The sequence below is a fragment of the Thunnus maccoyii genome, chromosome 19 (genome assembly GCF_910596095.1).
Source record: "Thunnus maccoyii chromosome 19, fThuMac1.1, whole genome shotgun sequence".
Lineage (NCBI taxonomy): Eukaryota > Metazoa > Chordata > Actinopteri > Scombriformes > Scombridae > Thunnus > Thunnus maccoyii.
This window is the reverse complement of record NC_056551.1, coordinates 6,245,759-6,269,360: the sequence shown is the minus strand read 5'-3', so window position 1 is coordinate 6,269,360 and position 23,602 is coordinate 6,245,759. Positions and strand designations below refer to the sequence as shown.

Genomic DNA, 23,602 nt, shown 5'->3' with positions numbered 1-23,602 from the left:
AGTGACCATGTTAGTAGTTTCTGATAGTAGGACATGAGGGGAACATTTGGGAGAAAGAGCAGATGAGCTTTATCTACCAGAATTGTTTGTTTGCAAAGAGTACTTCACTTTTGTATTAGTATTTTTCCTATTTTTAAACTGACAGATTCTTTCATTTCTTTCAAATAAAAAATGAAATAATGAGCCCTAACTTTATTTTATCATTTATCAGCTGATACAAGTACCAATCTAAGCACTACTCAACTTTTCATTCATCCTCACTGTTGGCAGCGAGAAGGAAGCAGTTTATAACAACAACAACAAAAAACTAAAACATTTAACCAGCCTAGGTGAGGGTAAATATAATGTTCAAAAAGTTTAAGCATGTTGAGGGTTTGACACCTCAGACTGTCTTATATTGTTGATACAGACACCTGATATGATACATAAAAGGCTCACATGGTTCCTTTTCAATTTGCATTTGCTGCCAGTGGAAAGCAGACCATGTGATCTGAGGCGGTCCCAGCTCGTAACCTCTGCTGGACTCACCAGTGACTCAACCCATACTTGTCCTCTCCATTTCTGCCAGCGCTACAGAATAACTTTTCTTTTTGATGATGCACAGAACAGAAAATTTCCACTCAATGCGAAGGTTCATCCATTAAAAGCAACATGGCATCTTGGTTTTGATTATTTTGCTCAATATAAACAGTGTAAAGTTGCTTCAATAAAGAGCAGAAACAGAATATACTGTATGTGATACAGTCATACTGACATTTCTTTAAATGTTCTAAATTAAAATAGTCAATTAATCCAGCAGTCAAAGTCCAAGAAGTTTGATAATTGATTAATCATTAAGGTCATTTATCAAACAAAGATATCACACATTCACTGGTTTCAGCTTCTAAAATGTGAGGATTTGCTGCCTTTTCTCTGATTTATATCATTCTAAATTAAACATGTTAAACTGTTGTAATTGGCTTTTTCAACTATTTTCTAACATCTAGGCTAATAGACTAAATTATGCAAGTAATCAAACATTATTAACAGATTAACCAATAATTGATTCAAATAATGGGTAGTGGCTGCACTAAATTTAACTTCTGAGGGAATATAAAACAAGAATATAATAGTTTGATGAAAGTGTTGAATGGTATGTTGACATATCTGTATTGTATGTTCAGTAATACAGTATACAGTCGTCTCTCCTGCCTTTTCTCTTTCATTTCACTCACTACTCTTCAGAGATCACATGGATCACATCAGCAGAGGACACACAGAGGACTGAACGGGACACTGGTGATAATTGTGTATTGGATTCTGACAAAAACACACCAGCTGTGGATGGATAAAAAGGTCCAGCTCAATCTCCTGCTGTCTCTCCTCTCTCCCCCCCCCTTTTTCCCCCCTCCAACTCATCTCCCTTGTTTCACTTTTTCCACTTGTCCGCTCGATCCGTCGCTGCAATCCGTTAATACAAAGGCATCTCCACCAGAAACAATCCAGAGATGAAATCTCATCTTCCCTCAACATGGAGTCAATTATTTGTCTGCGGCTGGTTTTAAGGCTTTAAACATGCCACCTTGTCTAGAATCATAATCTGAGCCGAATCGACATTTATCACGACCGCGGCGGCTTAGCTTGACCCTGGAAATATTAGAGGAGAGTTAATGCTCCTCGTATTTCTGCCGCCACCGGGAACCAATCACTGCGGAGCTCTCTTGTCTGATAGTCTGATAGAGGACATGTTAGAGATATTAGATGGGGCTTCACCCTAGATAGTGTTACAGCATGAGAGCGAATTATGTGATGCCACCCGTATTGTCCTTCAGTCTTCAATCTTCCTAAGACCCTGCACCCTGCATAAGACATCCTCTTCTCTCAGGATAATTGCCTCCGTGTGGCAGTGCAGGCAGAGATCAAGCTCCACTACCATGGTTTAAGAGGCAGACAAAAACAAGGGTTTTGAATGGAAAACTACCTGAAATGGATGTTTATCAGTGTTACGTAACTTCTAACTTACTTTACGCAAAGAGTGGGAAGCAATAATCACTTAATGCCTCCCAGATTATGTTTATTTTAAATCAACATAACTAGAAAACTTTACTGTTTAATATATCTATAAACTGTTCACTTCCAACATAAAAAGTTAACACATAACTTAAACAAAAAATACACCAAGGCTTTGTAACTTGTGCTGTATATCATCATCACTACTATTACTACAACTCTTCATTCTGCACAATCACACACACACACACACACGTGCATAATGTGCCAAAGGGAAGGAGAGAAGAGAATAAGCAAGTAATTATTTCCCAGTCCTCATAAGAATATGGATTTTTGCTCAGGCTGCTTCTGGAGCAGCTTGGTGGGAAATCCCCGACACAGCCACAGCGAGAGCTAAAAAATCTTCACCAGCCATCAACCTTCAAACTAATGGTTCTCACCGGAGTACATTACAATAAGTGAGCCCGTAATACATCACAAGATTGCGCACCGTCTGTTTGATATGCACATACTGCATGTTTTATGACTGTGCGAGTGTTAGTGTGTGTTAGTGCGACTTTCTTTGATGTAGCTTTCCCCTCTGTTTGTATTCTGTGCGTCCGTGTGCAGTTTTACATGCTCTGATCACCGGCAGTGACTGACCGAGAGAGACAGAGGAAGCAGAGCCCGGGGAGGGAAAGCAGTCGTTTCTACAAATGACTGCAGAGAATAGGTGGGAATGGTGAAAGAAAGAACAGTTAGAGTACAAAATGCTCTGCCCTCTTTTCTTTTTTTTTCCCACAACTCCCGCATTATTGGATTTCTGCCTTCTGAGGGAAGCCAAAGGTTTTATGGTTTGACAATGTAATTTAAAAAAAAAAAAAAAGACATTTCAGGGTTTGAGTTGGTGTCAAATGTCTGACGTATTTGATATCTTTAAAACTATTCTTTTTTCTGTCTAGGTTCTAGAGTTTGGAAGTGGGAGGAGCCACTGGTGCTGGACCTATTTTCCCCCCGCTGTCAAATCCCATTTCAAAGTTTATTTTAATGATATCATCAATGTTCATTAGCAAAGAAACACAAGAGTCTCCTGGCAATTTACCAAAGCAATTGGCTGATATTATGTTGAATTATTTCTACTTAATTACTGAGAAATCATGATTTTTCCTCTTCAAAGTGTAACCTTTAGGCTTTGGCTCAACAATCCCTGCACAGAGCAGAATTTGATTCTTACCAAAATGCACCTTTGCATAGTTAACTTGTCTCAACAAGTTCTTACTTACATAAGCTTGTACTCGGTTCTTATTAAAAGAGTGATATATATTTCTAACACAGTTGCTAATCTTTTGTACTGATGATTCATCCAGGAGAGTGTGTAGCGGCTTGTATGAATTCCGCACTGCTGCGCTGAGTGATACATAACAATGTGAGTCCTGAGACTGCACACCGCTCCAATAAAAACCAATCTCTGTGTTACAGACGTCAACTGTACTCTCAAGGTGACAACACTCTCTCTTCTTAAATTATTTAAACTCAGGAACCCTCGTCAGGCTGTGCTGCCGGTCATGTAACTCCAGCAGATAAGAGCACATGTTGAATGTCGCTCCAAATGTGCTCCAAAATCAACACATCAAGAAATTACATGCATCACTTAAAATGTGCAACCTACAGTGACAGACTTCCAGCTAACTCTCCCCCTTTTCTTCACATTTTCTCCCACATTCTCAACTCCTCTTTTTTATCCTTCTGTGTTAATGCGTCTCTTTTAAGGTGTTGAAAGAGTCAGCGGTGGCAAACAGCAGATGGTATGGAGGAGTTTGTGTATGCGTGTGTGTGTGTGTGTGTGTTTAGGTGTGTGTGTAGGCAGGAGATAGGTAAGGCAGATCCATGGTATCAGGTGACCTGCAGGGCTCCTCTCCGGTTGTTGCACACATAAAAGAGACATCTGGGCCGGCTAACGGATCACCGTTGGCCCTCTCTGTGTTTGTGGGGAAGAAAATAATGTAATCTGACAGGCACACAAAAGCGGATTTAGATTTCTGCCGGTGGTCACTATCTCAATATGTTAGTGATTAAAAGCAGGCAATTATAAAGATCCTCACCACACCCATGTGATTTACACGCTGCTCTCGCTCTCCTCTGAAGATTCACTGTTTTTTTTCTCCCCTCCTGTTCTGATAACTTACACATAAGAGGACTTCACAACCTCCCTGGAAGTCCTTTTCTCGGGAGGAGATTATTTAAATCTTCCCCTCTTGTGCTTACGTAACTCCATTAAATTCCTCTTCTTCCTTCTCCAGTAGAGCAATCCTTGAATGGTGGCTTGCATCAGGCGGTGAAGGGAAATTTGCCAAGATGTGTGTGATTCTGAGTGTGTGTGTCTCTACGAGAGGAGTAGAGCCTCAATCACTGGGAAACAAAAAGTTTCCAGCTCCTCCTACAATAACCAAGCCTCTTAAGATAATATATAACCATGCAGATAAGTCATCTCCATTGCCACATCTTTATGAAATTGAATAAGTTAAGCTTTGATATCTTTTTTACACTAAAGCTACACTAAACCTATATGAATGATTATATGATCAGGATAATAACTGGGTTCATTTTAAATCTTGAAACTGTTTTTAACAGTGATCGGGGATAAAGTCATGAAAGAGTTTCTCGTAACATTTTATAGCAGAGCTGTGCCATCTCGCCTGAAAATAATAATATCACACTTTTATTAAATATTATAATAACATTGAAGGAAAAAAGAGAATATCACAGAGCAAAATCTTTCCGCTCTGATCAGCTCAGGAGGTGACAATAATAGATTGATCACATCGTATATTCGCGCCGCGGTAATGAAATAAAACAACACATGTCACAATGTTGGTTGGTTTTTACAAGGTGAGAAAAGTAGAGGGATCAGCTTATCAGTCACAGTCAGGTGTGTATTAAAAGAAGTCACCACACAAGCAGAGAAGTATTATTTATCTTCCTGTAGCCATTATAATGACATTTTGATAACCAGCTTGATTACTGAGGTCATTGGGACTCAGATTTCCAGCATCTGTCCCCTGCCATGTAAAAATGCACGTACACAACAGTGCACACACAACTAGAGTACAGTAAGTGGATTAGGACAAAGCTGAATAACATAGTAGCTCTGTGAAATGGACTAGTTCTTAACACAGTTTGACTAATGAAACTTTGTGTTAACCTTCATTTTCACATTCAAATGAGCATTTTAGATAGTTGGGTTAAAATTAATTTGTTTCAAATCTGTCTGATCACTCAGGTTTCAAATAAAGTCCAGTGGTTAAAAAAAAAAAAAAAAGCAGAACCTTCCCTTAATTATGTTTCTGTCACTCTGGAGGGTCTCTACATTTCTATTCTTCTCTTTCACCCTTTGCAGGATAATGATCACCACTGAGCTTCTGTGTGTGTATGTATGTGGTAGCTACATACACACCTCTTCCTGTGCCTGGCTCATAATTATACCTGTCAAGGAGCAACAGACAAAACCAAAGTAACAATGAACCTTCCAAATCCTCATTGATATTCAAAGCATGCCTCCTGCAGTCTCATAACTCCTACGATGGTTGAGATGAAGCCTTAGAGAAAATACCCAACGTGCTCAATTCTACCATAAATCCCTTCTGAGGTCACGGCAGCTGTATAGTGGTACCACCTCTGATCAAAGTTTTCAGCCTACACTGTAAAAAAAAAAAAAAAAAGCTCAGTCTGGAGGGCATCACTAAGTCTCCTCCATCAATCATCACCCACTGACAAACATCCACTTAAAAGAACACATTACTTTGCTTTAAAAACTTCCTCACTCTTAACAATGTCATGTTTTGATTCATTCTTAAGGTTTTTTTTCTCCTTTCCATACTTATGTAATAAAAATAAATAATACAAACTCAATAGTTCATACCAGACAAAGTCTATTTATTTCAAAAACTCAAGGTTTAATACAATGCCTCCTCGTGCAGAATTGCCAGTGTTGCAGTTAACCACGACATAATGACACATATTGATGTCCTGAGCTGATGTAAAGGATCAGGACCGCATTTTTTCATGAATCAGTAATGGCTATATAAATCCAAACTAATTTCTGATCATTTGTTTGTTTGCTCTGGTTCCAATCAATTAGCAGTCAGTACATATCTAAATTGTTTTACTAATTTCAATCTTAGCCTACAGTACTATAGGTACATGTTAATATATATTGAGCATCTATCTTATATAGGAAAATTAAATGAAGATATCAGATCAGACTCAGTGCTGGCAGATATCAAATGCAAATGATGTGAATTATGCAACACGAATGATGCAATGTTGTCTCTTACTTGCTATTATGCCTCATTCAGGGACGGAGCTGGACTCTCAGCACAGAGGGGGCAAAGCATTCTCAAGGGGCCTTTCTAAATGCAAGCCTATGTCTCAGGAAACATACAGTGAAGCCACTTTGAGACAAGCTTGTTCTGAAGAACAAAAAAGAAAACAGGTTGCCAGCCGCGTTCAAATGTTTCAGCACTGAGGACAGCATGTGGTGCTCTACATACACCGACTGACGAACAATTCAATAACATAACATAAAATAGACACAGCGGTCTACAACACTACAAGGCCTATTCTAATACAAAGTGGACAGTCTACAGCACCACAGGCAGTGACACAGACAGGTGCTGAGATGTGGTATTCATGGAGTTCAACAACACATTAATCTAACATTTTGACTGATTTCTTCATAACCAACTTTTAAGTTAATAAAAACTAATTATGGATGTATCACTCACCAGTTGTTGTCCCTGCTTAGACTGCTGTAGTTTAGTGTAACGCTAGTCCATTTGTGTATTTCTCCATCCTCCATGGAACAAAATAATCCGAACAGTTTAACAAACTTTGTACATTTCACGGTCCGTTTTAAAACTTCATCCTCCTCTCCTTCACGGTGGCAAACATGCCAACCACTTAGTCCTTATTAGTGTTTATGTCCCGCTCAACACACAGTAAAGTGAGGTTGGATAGTTTGCCCTCATCCATGCATGAATGCAAATGGCTCTTAATGAGCTTCAGAAGGCTGAAACTTTATCTGGCAAGTTTCATTCACCATAAACATAAAAAGACGTGAATATCTCATATTTTGGATAAAGTTTTCAGCGAAGTTAGTCATAAACTTTGAATCGCTGCTTCTGCGGTCTTCACTACCCGCAGAGTCAACGAGTAGAAATACGGACAGCGCCACTCTGCCATTGCAACCCACATTGTGGTGGGAGGGGGGATTACACCCATAGTGATAAGAACTACCACAGAGAATGAATAGAAGAAGCTGAGAGAGTTAAATTCTCCTACTCCTGCTGCACCCGCGGGGTCGAGCGCTACGTCCCTAGCGGGCCCTCCTGAGCGTGGGTCCTGGGGCGGCTGCCCCCTCTGCCCCCACGGTCGCTCCGCTTATGGCCTCATTCAAAAACAGCTTGATAAAGCAGGCTAATATGGCAAACTTCAGGTGAGAGGCAGATAGTAGGCCTGTCCATAACTAATTTACATATTTTTTCAATTTGTGTTAAAATGTAATAATGTGATAATTACATTAATTAACCTTAATTTTAGGGGCCCCCACCTGGTACTTGAGGCCCCACGCGCTCTGCGTACTCTGCGTATGTGGCACTGCACACCAGTCACACTGGATTCTGCTCTAATGGAGCCATATGGCAGGAGGAGTTTAATTTTTAAACTTTTGGGATTAAAAATAATGTCTTTATCTTCACTTTCACTTCTTAACCTAATTTAGGCGGTGCTAACACCAGACTCATCCCCCCCCAACTGCTGTCATCAATTATAAACATCTTAAATGCCAGTGGGTTTATATAGTTTTAAAGTTACAATTTTATTGTCAAATTGAGTAATTGTTTCAACACTAAACAGCACCACACTCTACGTCCACCAAAATGTTTACTCAACACTTCTCCAAAACATTTGAACAAAAACTGAACAGTACTAACCTGACGTACCAGATTGTTTGTTACACAGAACCATCTGAGAAGTCGTGCTTGGAAACTGTTTGAAAAAGGGCAGGCACTGTCAAAAAAAAATACTTGGCAGGTGATTGGATGAACCATCTGTCTATTACCGTTTTACCTTGCAAGGCAGCTGGATTCACAGGATCACAAGATCACGCAAGAGTCCTTATAGGACGCTGACTGGATTGAAACCCGACAAGATGGATTTTCGCATGATCTTATGATGTCATGATCATATGAATCCAGTTGACTCACAAGGTAAGAAGAGTAATACAGGACTGTTGTATTTAGACTGTTTTGGCCAGGAATACCTAATAAACTGACAGCTCAGTAATTATCCAGAGGCATTTCAGTGTCCCTAATACCACTAATTTAAACAACTTCATTTTCACCTGTGGTGTGACTGGTTTCACCACAGGCCTTCAATAATTAAATCTGATGTCTGTTAAACTCAGAGCACTCCGGGGAATAATGTAATAAGTCATTTCCTGCATGCAGACAGAAGTGACCAGAAACGGAGGGATACAGCTCACTGACCGGATATTAATGGCTGCTTCCGGTGATTTAGTGCTGTGGAGACCAGGTGATGGATTGAGGACACCTTCTCTGTGAACTGAAGCGTTTGGCGGCTCCATTGTAAAACAATTAGACCATTACAATAGAGTCACTTTGGCAGTGAATCTGTCTAACAGACCCCAAGTGGGCCTACCAGAGGAGAATAAAAACACTGCCTTAAGAAGAAATGATGAGATACTGTATTTGACACCAAAGGGGAGGAAAGAGGAGAGACATTCCTTATTTAGTGTCATGAACCGCTCATAGGGTTAATACTGCATGTGTGTATTTATGTGCACATGTGTGAACTTGCGCTGATATAAGAGATTAGTGTACAGGTAGTGGCATGGCCTATCAAAAAGTGAGTGATGGCAAAAAGGTAAAAGATCTTATCTTCTGTCTGTGACATGAGAATGTGTTTCTAAATGAAAAACAAACATATTTAACGAAGGTTAATAAGGAGAAAGAGAATAGCTGGATAAAACATCAATAAGTGTGAAAGATAACAGCTTAAACATGCTACCCTGACTGCTACTAAGTATAAACTGCAGCAAAGACTCCTCTCAGTGGGTTTCCATCATCTCCCACTCAGTCTTCAAGTCTACCCTTCAACACCAGTAAACATTTCAATATTCATCAGTGCAGCCTGCCACAAGACAAAAGCCAGTCAGAATTGGCCTCCACCTACTTAATTAAAGCAATTAATAAATATTTCACATAATAATCACTGAGAAGAATAGAACTGAGAAGCCACAGTAAAGTTTGAGCTATTGCACTGCATGGAAGGGCTGAACAATACGGTTAAAATCATTAATGAAAATATTTATCACAATATGACAATGTGTAAAATTATGTAATTCATGATGAATGTACTGAACTGTTCCACTGTTATGCTTTAAAGACAACACATCATTATTCACTGTTCCATCTGTTTATCATCTTTCTGCTTTTTTTAAATGGTAGTTCTGAGATTAAACAACACAAAAGGAGGCATTGTTCAGGGTAAAGTCAAATTCAGGGATTTCTTCAAAACTCTATTTGGCCAATATGAGGACTGCCAACTGATAGCATGTGTTCAGTATCTACACACCATGGGACTGTATCCATTTTTTCTGTCCTTTGGGCAGAGAGTTCTGGCTGCCAGAAATTTAAGATGATGAAGAAGAAGTGCTGATCCTCCAGACTTCAGCCATGACTCGTTTCATACTCTCACAGCCACATATGGTCACATCTGGAAGCTGGCCAGTACAAGCCGGTGGCCAAATAACTGTTGGCCAGCGGAGCCGTTAGATGCTACTTTAAGTGTCTTGCTCAAGGGTACCCCAAGGGTAGTTTTTGAAGTAGCACCCGTTCATTTTGTTTAATCAGATTTTCCCAGCTGGTTCAACAATTCAAACTGCTCTGCTCTATTATATCCTGCTGTTACCCAAATAGAATAATCCACATTTTGACAGTCCAATTTTTCAGTCCCCATTATACCGTATTAAAGATACACCCCTTAATTTTGTCATAGCAACGCTGTTTACAAGTGAGTTCCAAAACAGCACTGAGTTGGCAGGAAATTATGGGATTTGGAGAGCTGTAAAAATATGATTTTAAAGAAAAAGCATTTAATTTACTTTTAAAATTCAGTATTATAGAAAGCAGTACATCATTATTTAACTACTGATATTTTAACTATATTATTAACCTCAGCTGAGGAGTGAAAACACTGGGAACCACTCACTGAAAAAATGTTATCTATCAATGTTTTTCCATGTGAATTTGTTGACTGTCATTCAAAACAAACAGGAAGGAATTTGCAGTAAGAGCAAAATTTACTATACACTTGTTCTGTTACTGGGAAAACTGGGAAAATCAAGCCTTTCTGCCAGTTTAGATGATGGTTGTGGCCCAGTTTTTAGCACATTTTTATTCTGAGAAATAATACATCAGAGAACCCAGAAAACCACTTCACAAAACATAAATAATATGGGAACTAATTACAAGATAAAATAAATGAAAATTGGTGTCTTGAGATATGAACTATGTACTACAATAAAAACCGTACCACTATTAAATTAATTATGACAGATGAATGAAAAGTTCTTAAATTATATTGCCAAATCCCCTTGACTAATTCACACTGAAAACGGAGTATATTGCATTATCTCCTTTTTGTTGTTGCTGGAGTCATTATTCTAAACAAAAAAATTACACTTTCCAGGGAAAAAAATGACCAAGCCTTGATTTTTTTGGCCAAAATGTTTTTTGTCTTTGCAGCACTGAAAATCAATTCTCATTGATATTGCCAGTGTTAAGAAAGCCAAATATAATAAATAAACCCCCTTGTGAGTAAAGCAACACGTGCTGAGATTTTTTTTAAAAAAAGGTTAGACTTACATAACTCCATTAATCTTCAACAGGAAACATTTGAAAGCCAGCCAAAGGTCCCTTCACTTCATCATGACTGTTTCTGCAGCTTTTACACTTCAATGAAATGTATTTGCTATAAGACGGAGGTGACTTTTTCTAATGACAACTGCATTCTTCTAGCTACTTAGGTACACCTTTCATATAAATCATAGTATAGCAAGCACAGCATGATTTGTATACATATATTATTTGTATGGGAGCACACAATGCACAGAAATGAGTTTCTTGTGAAATAAAGTGCCATCTGAAACCCTGGGGAAGTGGTTATGTACTGTAAACCCATGGCTTTCAGTTGAAAAAAACAACAAAAAAAACAGGACTATGGCAGAAGGAGGCTAGTTTATTGGTAGGTTTATTTAGTAAGCATTTTATTTATCCAGGGAATGTTCAGCATGCATGTTTTAGCACTGCCTTCCATATTCAATGACACTACAACAAAAAATTCACCAGACAGCAAATCCTACATTTTCATCACTTGATCAGTTAAGTGTCTAGCTCAAGGGCACATTAGCAGTAGTTGAGGAGAAAAGGAAAGAAGAGAAATAATTCATCTTTGCTGTGATCTTACCAGCATGACATGTGTGCTGTTTACTGTGGTGTTGTATAATCTTTAGGGCACCTTTAGGCAACAATCAGCCCCCACGTTTACAGACAGCTGCACTCCAAACTTCTTTGGTGATTTGACAGACAATATGCTACTCAATGTAACTAGATACATACAAATACCCATATGTAAACACAAGCCCGGAGGGCAGGCCTAAAGGCACTGTACCTCATATATTCCAATCTGCTCACTGCAGTGTTTAATCAGCTAGCAGCCTGAGTGCAGTGCAGATTTGTTTTCACTTTTCACAGGAATGTATTTCTCCCTCTTATATTCAAACATTATATGTCTATTAACTCAGACACAGACCCTATGAAATGTAACTTTAACTTCTTCGAACAGCGGACAGTGAATCTTGAGTGGTACTCTCATCCTGGGCACTATAATAGCCAGAAAAACAACAATCATTAGTGGAAATGCTTCACAATCTATGTTTAGACGACCTTTTGTGGTTGTGCAAATAATGACTGTTGTCCCTCTGAGACATCGAAGTATCTGTGTCTGACAATGGAAACAGCAGACAAACTCATTAACGGATTTTCAATTGCAGTTTAGAATGAACCTGTTTCAAAAGGAATCTAATCACCTTAAGGTGATAAAGATGCTATTACATTAAGTTCAAATAATGTGCAGTGGTGAGGTGTGAATTCTGGCTGTTGCGTAATAACATGCAATGTTATTCTGCTGCTTATCTAAGCAGTCAACCTATGATAGAAATATTTGGGATATTTCAGGTTTTGAGCTAAGTAACTACAAGCTCAACTGCAACAACAAGCACTCTGGAGCAACTTTATATGTTGACAACATCAAGCAAGACGAACCTCTGTCACAACCGCGGATTCAGCCCCAAGTAGGGCTGTGATGGTATGGATTTTTTTTTAACTGCGGTGAAAAAGCAACGTATCCCCATGGTTTGGCGGTTCACTGACCCCACCCCTGTAATCCTGTCCGCCTGCGGAGCAGTTAGCTCAGCTAGCTGGATGGCGGAGTCGGGGATACTGTCGTGCATCCACATCTCAGTGAAGATAAGCAGTTTGTCATTTCTCTCCAGGAGGTCAGAAGCAGTTTTGGGTAGTATAGTTTATTGTCGATGGAGTGGATGTTGGCGAGGAAGACTGACAGGAGAGCTGGTTGACTGGTGTTAGCCTTTAGCCTAGCTTGGATGCCAGCTTGCTTGCCATGCTTCCAGGTTGTCCCACACCACTTACAGCATCCCTCTGGTTGGTCATTCTCGTGAGGGAATGCAGAGGTCTTGCAGCCTGGTGTCTGGAGCAAGCCCAGGAAACACAGATTCTCCAACATATCACGTAACCTCCTACATCTCTACTATATTACTATTTATCACACAGTACATCAGGCCAACATATGACAGTTGTAGTTAACATTTAAAAAAAATAAAAAATTTAGTGATGATGGTAATGAGCTCAACCCCATGGTAAGCATCACATGACTGTAGTATTGCGGTAATGCGGTTATCGTCACAGCCTTAGCTCCAAGCTATGAATCAATTAATACCGTCCTCTAGCTTAATGAGATTTCTATCTGCCTCCCTCCATCTAATCAACACACTGACCATTAGCAGTCTGCAGAGCTGTGCCAGGCCACACGCTTCCCATTTCTCTGACTTGTGGCCAAGTCTTTGCATGTCAATGTGTCTGGCAGCCGCCCAGGTGTCGACCCAATGAAGACCGGACACATCTTCATTCTTTTTTTTTTTTTTTTTTTAATCCACTCACCCCTTACAGGCTGGTCATAGCAACTGCCGCCCCAAAAACACCAAACTACAGTATCTCTTAGAATTACCGTAGACATGGTTCAAAACAAAGAAAAGAAAAAGGGAAGACAGGAAAACATGTCCACTAACAAGGTCATCTCCAACTCCTCTTCTTGTGCCTTTATGTCATCACTCTGCCTTTGTTTCTCCCTCTCACACTCTCTAAGACTTGGGACCAATCAGATTAAAAAGTCAGAGAGACCCAACAGTCTGTGGCTGATGCTTGTCTTGTTGTTGTTGAAGCTCTGGCTCCAAAACAACAGGATATATGCCCCTATCCCTATCATGTCTCCTGACCACCCAGCACACACACTACTGAGCAGATGATAAAGAAAATGTCTATAAGCTGACTGGGTGGCTCACCTTGGCAGTGACTCCAGAGACTGGGGCCAAATCAGGCTCTCATGAAGAGAAGAAAGAGAGACAGAAAGAAATAAAGCTGTAAGCCCTTGACTTGTCCCCTGGGCAAAACAACAATCTGCTGCTTTCAGAGGCCATCCCTGAACTCATCAGACAACACAGGTTTGCTAAAGTGGCGTGGATTACGCATAAATGGAGGAATACAGCAGGGGGACTGTGTGAATGGGTAATGAGTTGAACACAAAATAAGTTGCAAAGGCTTATTCAAAGCCAACGTTGTTGTTTGTGTGGGATTAGTGATTTATCATTTCTTGGATGGCAGAGAAGGAGAGTTTTCTAATAACATTGTGGCTGTGCAAATAAGCGAGAACTGCTGACAAAGTCAAAATTCAATCTAAACTTTGTCTCATATCAGATTGAGTTTTATGGTCTAAAACCTGGTCTTAATCCTTGTTTTTGGCTACTTGGGGGTAGAAGAATTCCAAATGTATCTGAAAGACACACAGCCCTGACATATTATCACCTTATAAAGATTTTACGGCTAACATGTTCACTGAAAATTGCCTGTTTACACATCATGGATGTGATGATCCACCTGATGAATACAATCTGATATCCAATATTGACTCTCCTTTAAAGCTCTGTTTTGGTCTCCACCAACTCCTGAGAAAAATGTCAGGCTCTTTAGCTAGATGTCTGCCATTTGGAGATGGACAGGTAGTGTGCAGTGGGTTTATAAGAGCTTGTTTGCTGAAATCAGCTGCCTGCTGCTGCTGGAAAAAAGCTTAATGAGAGTGCTGAAATTGAACCATGCAGTAAATGTGTCATGAAACCAAAACAACAACCTAAAAGATGCCAAATATATCTGTAAAGATTTAGGGATGGGTGACAATTTTCTGAAGGTTTGTCGCTACAAGTGAGTGATGGCTTTCACATTACAGAGTGATTTGAATCAAAATACTAAATCAGTTGGGCTTTGAAATTGGATACTCTGTGGGAGCATGACTTCAGTTCAAGGCGAGGAGCCTGGATCAGTGATTGCTGTCACAAATGGATTCATCAAGAGCGTCCAGACAGCAGCTTATTCAAAAGTGACATTTCATCTGTCAAATGTGCCAGAAGCTTAACTTCACCAAGCTGTTTTTAGACTCGGCTGGTGGCTTTTATAAATGACTTTAAACATTTAGAATAAAGAATGTCGTAATGCATTGAGATGATTTTAAGAAGAAACTATAATGAATACAATTATTGAAGAAATGACATTTATTCAAACTGTGTATATTTAATCTCTTTTACAATTAGATTTTTTTTTATTTATGTTGTGGTTTGTTGTTTAAGGACTGAGAAAACACTAGTTCAATTATTGATTAAAGTCGGTATTTAGGCTGTTCAAGCAAGGACTAAGTGTTTATAAAACAATCAACAGCTCAATGGTCTGTGTACAATTTCCCCAAGTGAAAAAAGCTTTAAATACACTCACTGGCCACTTCATTAGGTACGCCTGTTCAACTGCTCATTAAAGCACATATCTAATCAGCCAATCAGGCAGCAGCAACTCAATGCATTTAGGCATGTAGACATAGTCAAGATGATCTGCTGAAGCTCAAACAAAACATCAGAATGGGGAAGAAAGGTGATTTAAGTGACTTTGAATGTGGCATGGTTGTTGGTGCCAGGTGGGCTGGTTTCAGTATTTCAGAAACTGCTGATATACTGGGATTTTCACTCACAACCATCTCTAGGGTTTACAGAGAATGGTCCAAAGAAGAGAAAATATCCAGTGAACGGCAGTTCTCTGGGTGAAAATGCCTTGTTGATGGCAAAGGTCAGAGGAGAATGGCCACATTGGTTCGAGATGATAGAGAGGCAACAGTAACTCGTTACAACCGAGGTATGCAGAAGAGCATCGTTGAACGCACAACACGTCGAACCTTGAAGCAGATGAGCTACAGCAGCATAAAACCACACAGGGTGCCACTCCTGTCAGCTAAGAAAAGGAAACTGAGGCTACAATTGGCACGAGTTCACTAAAATTGGACAATAGAAGACTGATAAAATATTGCCTGGTCTGATGAGTCTCGACTTCTGCTACAACATTCAGATGGTAGGGTCAGAATTTGGCGTAAACAACATGAAAGCATGGATCCATCCTGCCTTGTATCAATGGTTCAGGCTGGTGGTGGTGGTGCTGTTATGGTGTGGGGGATATTTTCTTGGCACACTTTGGGCCCCTTAGTACCAACTGAGCATCATTTAAACACCACAGCCTACCTGAGTATTGTTGCTGACCATGTCCATCCCTTCATGACCACAGTGTACCCATCTTCTAATGGCTACTTCCAGCAGGATAATGCTCCATGTCACAAAGCTCAAATCATCTCAAACTGGTTTCTTGAACATGACCATGAGTTCACTGTACTCAAATGGCCTCCGCAGTCACCAGATGTCAATCCAATCGAGCACCTTTGGGATGTGGTGGAATGAGAGATTTGCATCATGGATGTGCAGCCGACCAATCTGCAGCGACTGCGTGATGCTATCGTGTCAATATGGACCAAAATCTCTGAGGAATGTTTCCAGCATTTTGTTGAATCTAAGCCATGAAGAATTAAAGCAGTTCTGAAGGCAAAAGGGGGTTCAACCTGGTACTAGCACGGTGTACCTAATAAAGTGGCCGATGAGTGTATACCCTTAAATTGAACCTTTCACATTGTGTGACATTATCACATATTCCAGTTGTTCCAACACATCATTGAAGGCACATGATGCACAGACTGAGTGAAATATTAACATTAAACTTAAGATTCTATTACATAAGGTGTAAATATGGTAGATGTCGTCTGCAACATGTTATTCATATTTGGTATCTTCATTTGAATATAACATAACATAATTCTGATGGTTTGTACAATGTTTCTCTACACAACATTAGTTTGTATTGATGGATTCACTGGTAGGCAGAGGTTAAATGATTGCAGTTTTAAAGGCCTGTAATAACATTTAGACTAAACCGAGGATGCATAAAAATAACTGAACAAGCATTTTTTAATGACCTCCAGTGGGGATTTTATCTCAGGCCGGCTGCTCTCCTGTTGGCTGTGTGCCTGTTCTGTAAGACGGATAACAGCAGAAGGTAAAGCACCAGTGCTAACAGTATAACTAGTAGTGGTCAGTTGTAGAGTGTGTGTTTTCACCCGCTAACCTTTCTTAACCTCAAAAACAGGCCACAGCTGCTCAAATAAGAAATTACCTGCACTCTGAAAGGGACCTCAAGAGAAAAACTCTCCAAGTGTTCATTTACAGTAACAACAATCAATAGTCTGTAATCCACAGATGAGAGACAACTTTAAATATGGAGAAAATTGATGGAAAAAACATGAATGGTAAATTCTGTCATTGGTATTCTATCCAATACAGTTTGAGATCATGTTCAATGTGAAGTGAAGACACGTTCTGCTGCAGTCTTGTGACTAAAGGCTTTAGGTTGCAGAGCAGATGTAGAGAAACACCTAGGGCAAAACTACAACAATGACCTCTTTACTTTATCATACACCATAAGTAGTCATGTATGAACATATGGGGGCTATGGGTCCAACTCATAGATAGATAAACAGCTTAACAAGGTGGTGGTTTTACACCACAAAAATTACAAACAGAATACAATGAGAAAATACAAATGAAACTATGTGAAATGTGTTCATATCAAAGTTGTGACTACAGTGGAGCCTGGACTATTAAGGCACAGTCACCCATAGCAATCAGGCAGGTTTGTAGAGCAACCAAAAGACATCTGCAGTAGGTAGAATAGAGGATAAATATATCTGAAATGTATCTAAGACCCTGACCCTGTAAAACCCTTAAAATATATTCTAAAACACACAGGCAACCAGTAAAGGCCAGGTGTAACATGTTCTCATCTCTTGGCATTAGATAAGAGCCTATAAGGCAGTATTTTGGATTAAATGAAGGAAGGGGATTGCTTTATGCCTGAGCTGTGCATAAAAAGAATTACAAAAGTCCACATGAGAAGAGATAAAAGCATGGATGACTTTTTCAAGATCACTGAAGGTTAGAAAGGACTTAATTTGAGCTGTAATCCATGGCTGTCAGAGGGAACAAACCACTGACCTTCCAACTACGTACAAACGATCACTATTTTAGAAAGCAGCTTATAGATGGTTTGAATATATAGATAGTTAGCACTTTTGTAGTTATTTCTCTTTGTCTAGGCAGCATTGTCATCTGTTTTTACTGATAAATAACTATCCCCTCATAGTAAGTGTGAGCCAGAGCTGTCCAAGTAGATGGAAATCTGTCAAAACCTTCTTGTTTTTCCTTTATTTGACTGGGTAAAAGGTTTCATTGAGATTAAACTCTCTTTTTCAAGAGAGATCTGGCCAAGAGGACAGCACAGCAAGAACATTGCGGCAACAATAATATGCTAGAAAAGAGTATATATAATATCCAGTTAAGATGAACAGGTACAGAATGAGTTTTCCAAAACAAAGGAAAAACCATATATAAGTAGCAAAAGCACTGACCAAGACTTATATTTCCCAGATCCTTTAAAACTGACTTGAACCTTTTTTTTTTTTTAAGAACAATGAATCCCGTAATATGAGTGTGTACAGCATGGGCAAATGGGTGTGAATGAGGACAATCACAAAATCAATAACAAATGGAGGAGAGACGTGAGAAAGGGAGAGGTAGAAACAGTTAGGAGGAGAAGAAGAAAACAATATGACTTTCCAGCACCATGGACAGCTCATAGGACTCATAAAACCTTGCAAGGTCCTTACAATATAGCCTTTTAAATCAATCTTCACTGCACACAGATCAGACATACTCTTGTATCACCTCATTTGCTAATAGGCTTTCTTTACACTCCGTGGCCTGGACAATAGTGCTCAGAGCTAAAGTGACCTGGGTCTTTATTCTCAGTTTATAGCTCCAAAGCATAAGGGGCCAACCTCCACCTCCTTCCCCACAAACACACACTCCTCTATGGTTACCAGCTGCTTTGAAAGTGTCTAGTTACCTGCCTGCGTCCTAGCAGTAGTAGCAGTCTACAGTTTACACTACGGTGCTGCAACACGTTGCTCGTTGATATTACAAATAGCCTTATCTCCTTCCCGCCAAGAAAATTAATTCCCCTCAGCAAATCGGGCTTGTTAGCAACAAGAGGTCCATTTTAGATGCTGAGGTCAAATACATAATTAATATGAGGCTGGAGCGTAGTATACACAGGAGATAATATATGTTTAGAGGACAAGGCCAGTGCAAACAGTTCCCGCGACTCTGACATTGGTGCCACTTCACTGAACAGCTGCAGGCTACTAATTTATCCAAAGCATGAATGTGCGGTCTGTGCTGTAAAAGCTGTGCGTGTGCAAGTTTGGTGTAAGTGAAAAATAGAAAAAGAAAAAAAAAAAAACTTACCTTAACTGCTTCAGCGTGAGTGACTTTGTCGAAGACTTTGTCATTGACTTTCATGATCTGGTCCCCGATCCGGAGACCCTCTTTCTCCGCCAGGCTCCCCGGCTCCACCAGGGACACGTAGATGCCGACCCCGTGCTCCGAGCCGCCCCGGATGCTAAAGCCCAGGCCCTCGTTGCTCTTGTGCCGCTTCATCGTGACCTGCCGCAACTCACCCGGCGGCTCGTGGATAAAGTTCCTCCCGAGGAGAGGCACCAGAGGAGCTGTCCCGTCGCTACTGGTGCTGAAGCTGTCCGGCGAGCCCCGCAGTGCCACCTGAAACTCGGGCGGGTTGTTTGGCGAGAAATGTCCCGGGGGAGTCGGGCTGGCGCTGGGGAAGTCGCCCGGTGGGGGTTCCGCGTTGCCGTTGCTCGCAACTAAATCCGATTTTAAGTAGAGGCCCTCCGAAGTGTACTGCTCGAAGAGCAGCTGGTCAGAGCGCGGGATGACCAGCCGCAACATGGGCAAAAGTTGCCGCTTGCTGGGCGCGTTGAGGATGACGTTGAGGGTCTGTACCAGGTCGTACACGTTGCGTTTGGAGTGGTAGACGTTGAGGCAGTGGATGAACTGCTCCCTCTCGAAGTCGTTAAGCAGGAGGTTGAGCGCGTTGTGCAGCTTCCTCACGTTGGCCGAGAGCGTCCGCGCGCTGGAGGCCACAGAGTTGGCCGAGGAGCTGAGCGACATGCGCTCCAGGTCGGTATTGCTCATCCTGGCGGTGTGACCGGGACACGGCGCCACACTGGTGCGGGTTAGAGAGCTGGCATTACGGGCTGGCGGCGCGGGATTAGACCGGCGCTTGGCATCACGACCGCTGGAAGACGCACACTCCGGTTATATCCATGTCCATCTCTCTCCAGCAGATGCTCCACTTATTATTCGCAATTTGCAGGACAGAGCGACGGAAGGGCAACTTCAACAGGCAATTAAGTCCAACTAATTCAATTTCACAGTCGACATAAGTTAATTAGCACTTACCATCATTTAGAGACCAGCACTTGAATTCTGCAAACTTCGCGTGGAAAACGGTGCGTCAAAACTGGACGTGCGATAAACAGCCTCGCGGAAAACTCGTCCCGCTCCGCCGGAGAGCTTAGCAATGAGCCACGTAGGATCTCAGCCTGCGTGTCATTAGCTGCGGTCTTATTTTCCAGGAGGTCAGGTGGCTGCCGAGCCGCCGCTTCTCTGGTGTCCGCTTCACCGTCAACAGCTCCACTACAAGGCGGAATAAACAACACCGCAACTGAAAACTACCTGTATTTAGTTCACTGTTGGGCTCGCAACTCAGAAAGAAAAGCTATTTCATCGACGAAGAAAAAGAAAAGACAAAAAGTTATTTTTTTCTGCTCCTGCTCAGCGTCCCGAGGAGTTCATGATATCCTGCTCCGGTCTCGGTTTTAGTTCCAAACGACGACAAGTTCACAAAAATAATTATCCACCAGTGTATTCCAGCCGTTTGTTTGTTTGTTGGTGTTATTATTAGCCTGTTAACAGTCCGGTTGCAGTGTTGAGGTGACCCGCTGCTCGGTGCCTCCGTTTCTCAGACGTTACTACAGCTCTTACCCGCCTCTGACCGTCCTCTGTCAGGAAATGACGCAGCCTCGTGCAGCCAACACGTTATTTATAACCAACAACATGCGCTCGTGGCCCCATGCTCGCGACACTACAGAGAACAATAAGTTGCTAAACGGACGTTAATTGCTACGTATTGATTAGCTCCAGCTTGTAGCCTGTTAGCGTAAGTGTAATGTTAACCCATGAGATGCACAAGCTGCTTTTAGGACGTATTGATTGTGACTAAAAGGGAAGATAGTGGGACAGGGATTCCAGTTTCATGTCTGTTGTTTTTATATTAAGATTGTCTTTGGATTTTTGTTGCTTATTGTTTAAGAGGATTCTATGATGTCATGTATTACTGTCTGTCCTGTTTTTTCTGACATCAGGGACCATGTTGGAAACAAGTGTTCTCACTTTTACATGTTATCCCTTGGATTCATTGTCTTCTATATCCATAAATAAAATCAATCAATCAGTCAAACTGGGCACAAACCCTATAGTATGCCCTTGTAATTTTGTTTTTATTCACCACTTTTCGGTTCTTATATTTAAATTTGTATTTTTATAGCATATATGCAGCAAAATATGATTTGCAGAACGTTTTATAGTTTGATTTCTCTCATTATTTCACCAGGGAGTTTCACCAGAAACTCTGTTTAAATATTACTATTGTTTCTTTTTCACAACTGCTGTTCAGTGTAAATAAACTCATCAATGCTGTTGTGTTTACAACAATTTATAATGCATAAAGTTTACTCCAAAGTGGCTGCTAGAGTGCACACTGTGGAATAAAACAAAAGAGAAACACATAAAAAAGCATTACTAATAGACCGCTTTCAAAGCTGACATTGGGAGTTGTCATAGTTGGAAAAACATCAGTGATGACTCCTGTATTCATGTGTACCAGTTAGTCATGGCAGTGAGCCAGAATCGACAATGCCAGGACCCTGAAGCCAAAGCAGCTAAATGGATTTCAGCCATCATTAACTTGATTATTTACACCTGTGCTTTTCCCACTGTGACATCTCAAAATGAAAAACGCCTTCTTTTCCCAAAAGACAGCTGGTTAACAGTTTTGAAATCATCTATATGATTATAATTATAATTATTAGTATTATAATAAAACTTTTTCTTTTAAACTACAATTTCACGAAATACATTTCCTCATTTAGGTGCCCTCTATAGTGGCCAGTGTAGATTTTCTTACATTTATCATCTATCATTATTGAACTCTTACTACAGAAGCTACAACTATATACAGTACACTACTGGTTAGTTGACCACAGCGTGGCATCACTTATTGCACAGTGATTTTATTATAATAATGGCATAAAAGGACATTTTAGTGCAGAAAACTTTATTCTCAGATTCTCTGGCTTAAAAAGAAACCAAAACAACTTTTAAAATGACTTGTGGGCTAAACCGGCATCTGGTGGAGGCTAATCTCACCTGTCTTTAATGTTGACATGGAATATAAAGACCATGAGGCATGATGAGGTCAGATGATTAGATCTCAACTTATAGTAGAAGGTTTCATTGTACCTTTATTTCCTATTTCCTAATAAATTCTTTACCATTTTTGTATCCTTAAATCCCACATTGTGAGAAAGCAGCTTTACTTTAATATCATATCACATTGAATTCATGCATCTTTCCCTGATTGCCTGATTTCACTCCATTGTCCAGATAGCATCAATCTTTTCCTGGAGGTCGCCTGGTGGTGAGAGTTTAACTAGCTTTGGAATCCCTTATCCATAAGTCCTCGAGCCGTAGCCAAAAGGAGCAAAGTGGAGTTGAACTCAGTTGCCCTAGTGATCAATCACAAGTGCAAAACGGTGAGAATATCAACTGTAAATGAAGCCTGGTGCTCTGAGGCCACTGTGTTGACAAATGGCACTTTGCAGTTTTTGGCAGAGTTTCAGAGCTGATCCTTCATTAAAAATTGCAGCTGCTAAGAGCCAAATATTCATTCTGCTTTATTAACCAGAAACTGATGTGTTTGAAAGGCTGACCGGGGCAAACTGAGCACTGTCTGCTCTCAGAAAAAGAACTACTGTGTCGGTTTAATTTGAAATTGGGACCAAGTGTGCGCTGGGTGATAAAAATCCCTCATGCAAAAGTGAGTGAAAAATGAAAACAGACTTGGAAAATCAAAATGGTCTATGGAAATGAATCAATAACATGGAGCAGTGATTATCGGAGGAGTAAATGAGATTAAAGCCGAGCCGACTGAAATCACAGATGAAGTCAACACTCTGCTTCCTGAAAGTGTCACAGCAGAATTGTCAGCCAGACAGAAACACAGTCAGCCAGATAAAAAGCATCTGATAGCATATGCATAGTTTCAGAGGAGGTTTATCAGTTAATGGTTTTTCTCTCTAAGTCTTTATTTTTTCTTTTCTTCTTCTAGATAAGCATTCCAAGCTCTTTGATTTGTTCATAATGGTGATAGTTCATTCCAGTTTATGATAAGATGGTTTGATACAATGATTAGGGCTGCGACAACCGATTATTTTCATTTTCATTTCATTTTTCAAATTAATTGATTAATCATTTATGAAAATGTCATAAAAAATGTAAAAAATAAATAAAATACAATAAAGGCTCACCACAAGTTAACAGAGCCCAAGACAACATCTTCAAATTGTTTGTCTTGACTGATTGACTCATCAATTAATCGATGAATCGTTGTGGCACTATTGAAGATACACTCTGATTTTTAGGATCCAACAGCCTTTCCTGGTTCAAAATGACAACACCAGCCTGCACAAACCAAGGTCCATAAAGAAATGGTTTTCACAGTTTGGTGTGGAAGAACGTGACTAGCCTGCACAGAGCCCTGACCTCAATCTCATCTAACATCTTGGGGATGAAATGTAATGTCGACTG

The 23,602-nt window shown here is 40.4% G+C and overlaps 1 protein-coding gene and 1 long non-coding RNA gene across 4 annotated transcripts in view; both read right to left on the bottom strand.

Annotated features, from left to right (window-relative positions):
- whrna (whirlin a) overlaps positions 1-21,179 on the bottom strand; it is a 139,828-nt gene extending 118,649 nt beyond the window's left edge. The window contains exon 1 of one of the 3 annotated variants that reach the window (XM_042394650.1): positions 19,124-21,179. In XM_042394650.1, the coding sequence (XP_042250584.1) occupies positions 19,124-19,867 (744 nt within the window). In that variant the 5' untranslated portion in view covers positions 19,868-21,179. The remainder of the gene's footprint in view (positions 1-19,123) is intronic. The other 2 variants (XM_042394647.1, XM_042394649.1) reach the window with 2 other exon arrangements.
- On the bottom strand, positions 5,428-7,209 carry LOC121885306. The gene is made up of 3 exons (XR_006092523.1): positions 6,753-7,209; positions 6,303-6,437; positions 5,428-5,666 (listed from the first exon to the last, which is right to left on the bottom strand). It is a non-coding gene; the product is annotated as an uncharacterized LOC121885306 (long non-coding RNA).
- Positions 21,180-23,602: the final 2,423 nt, after the last annotated feature.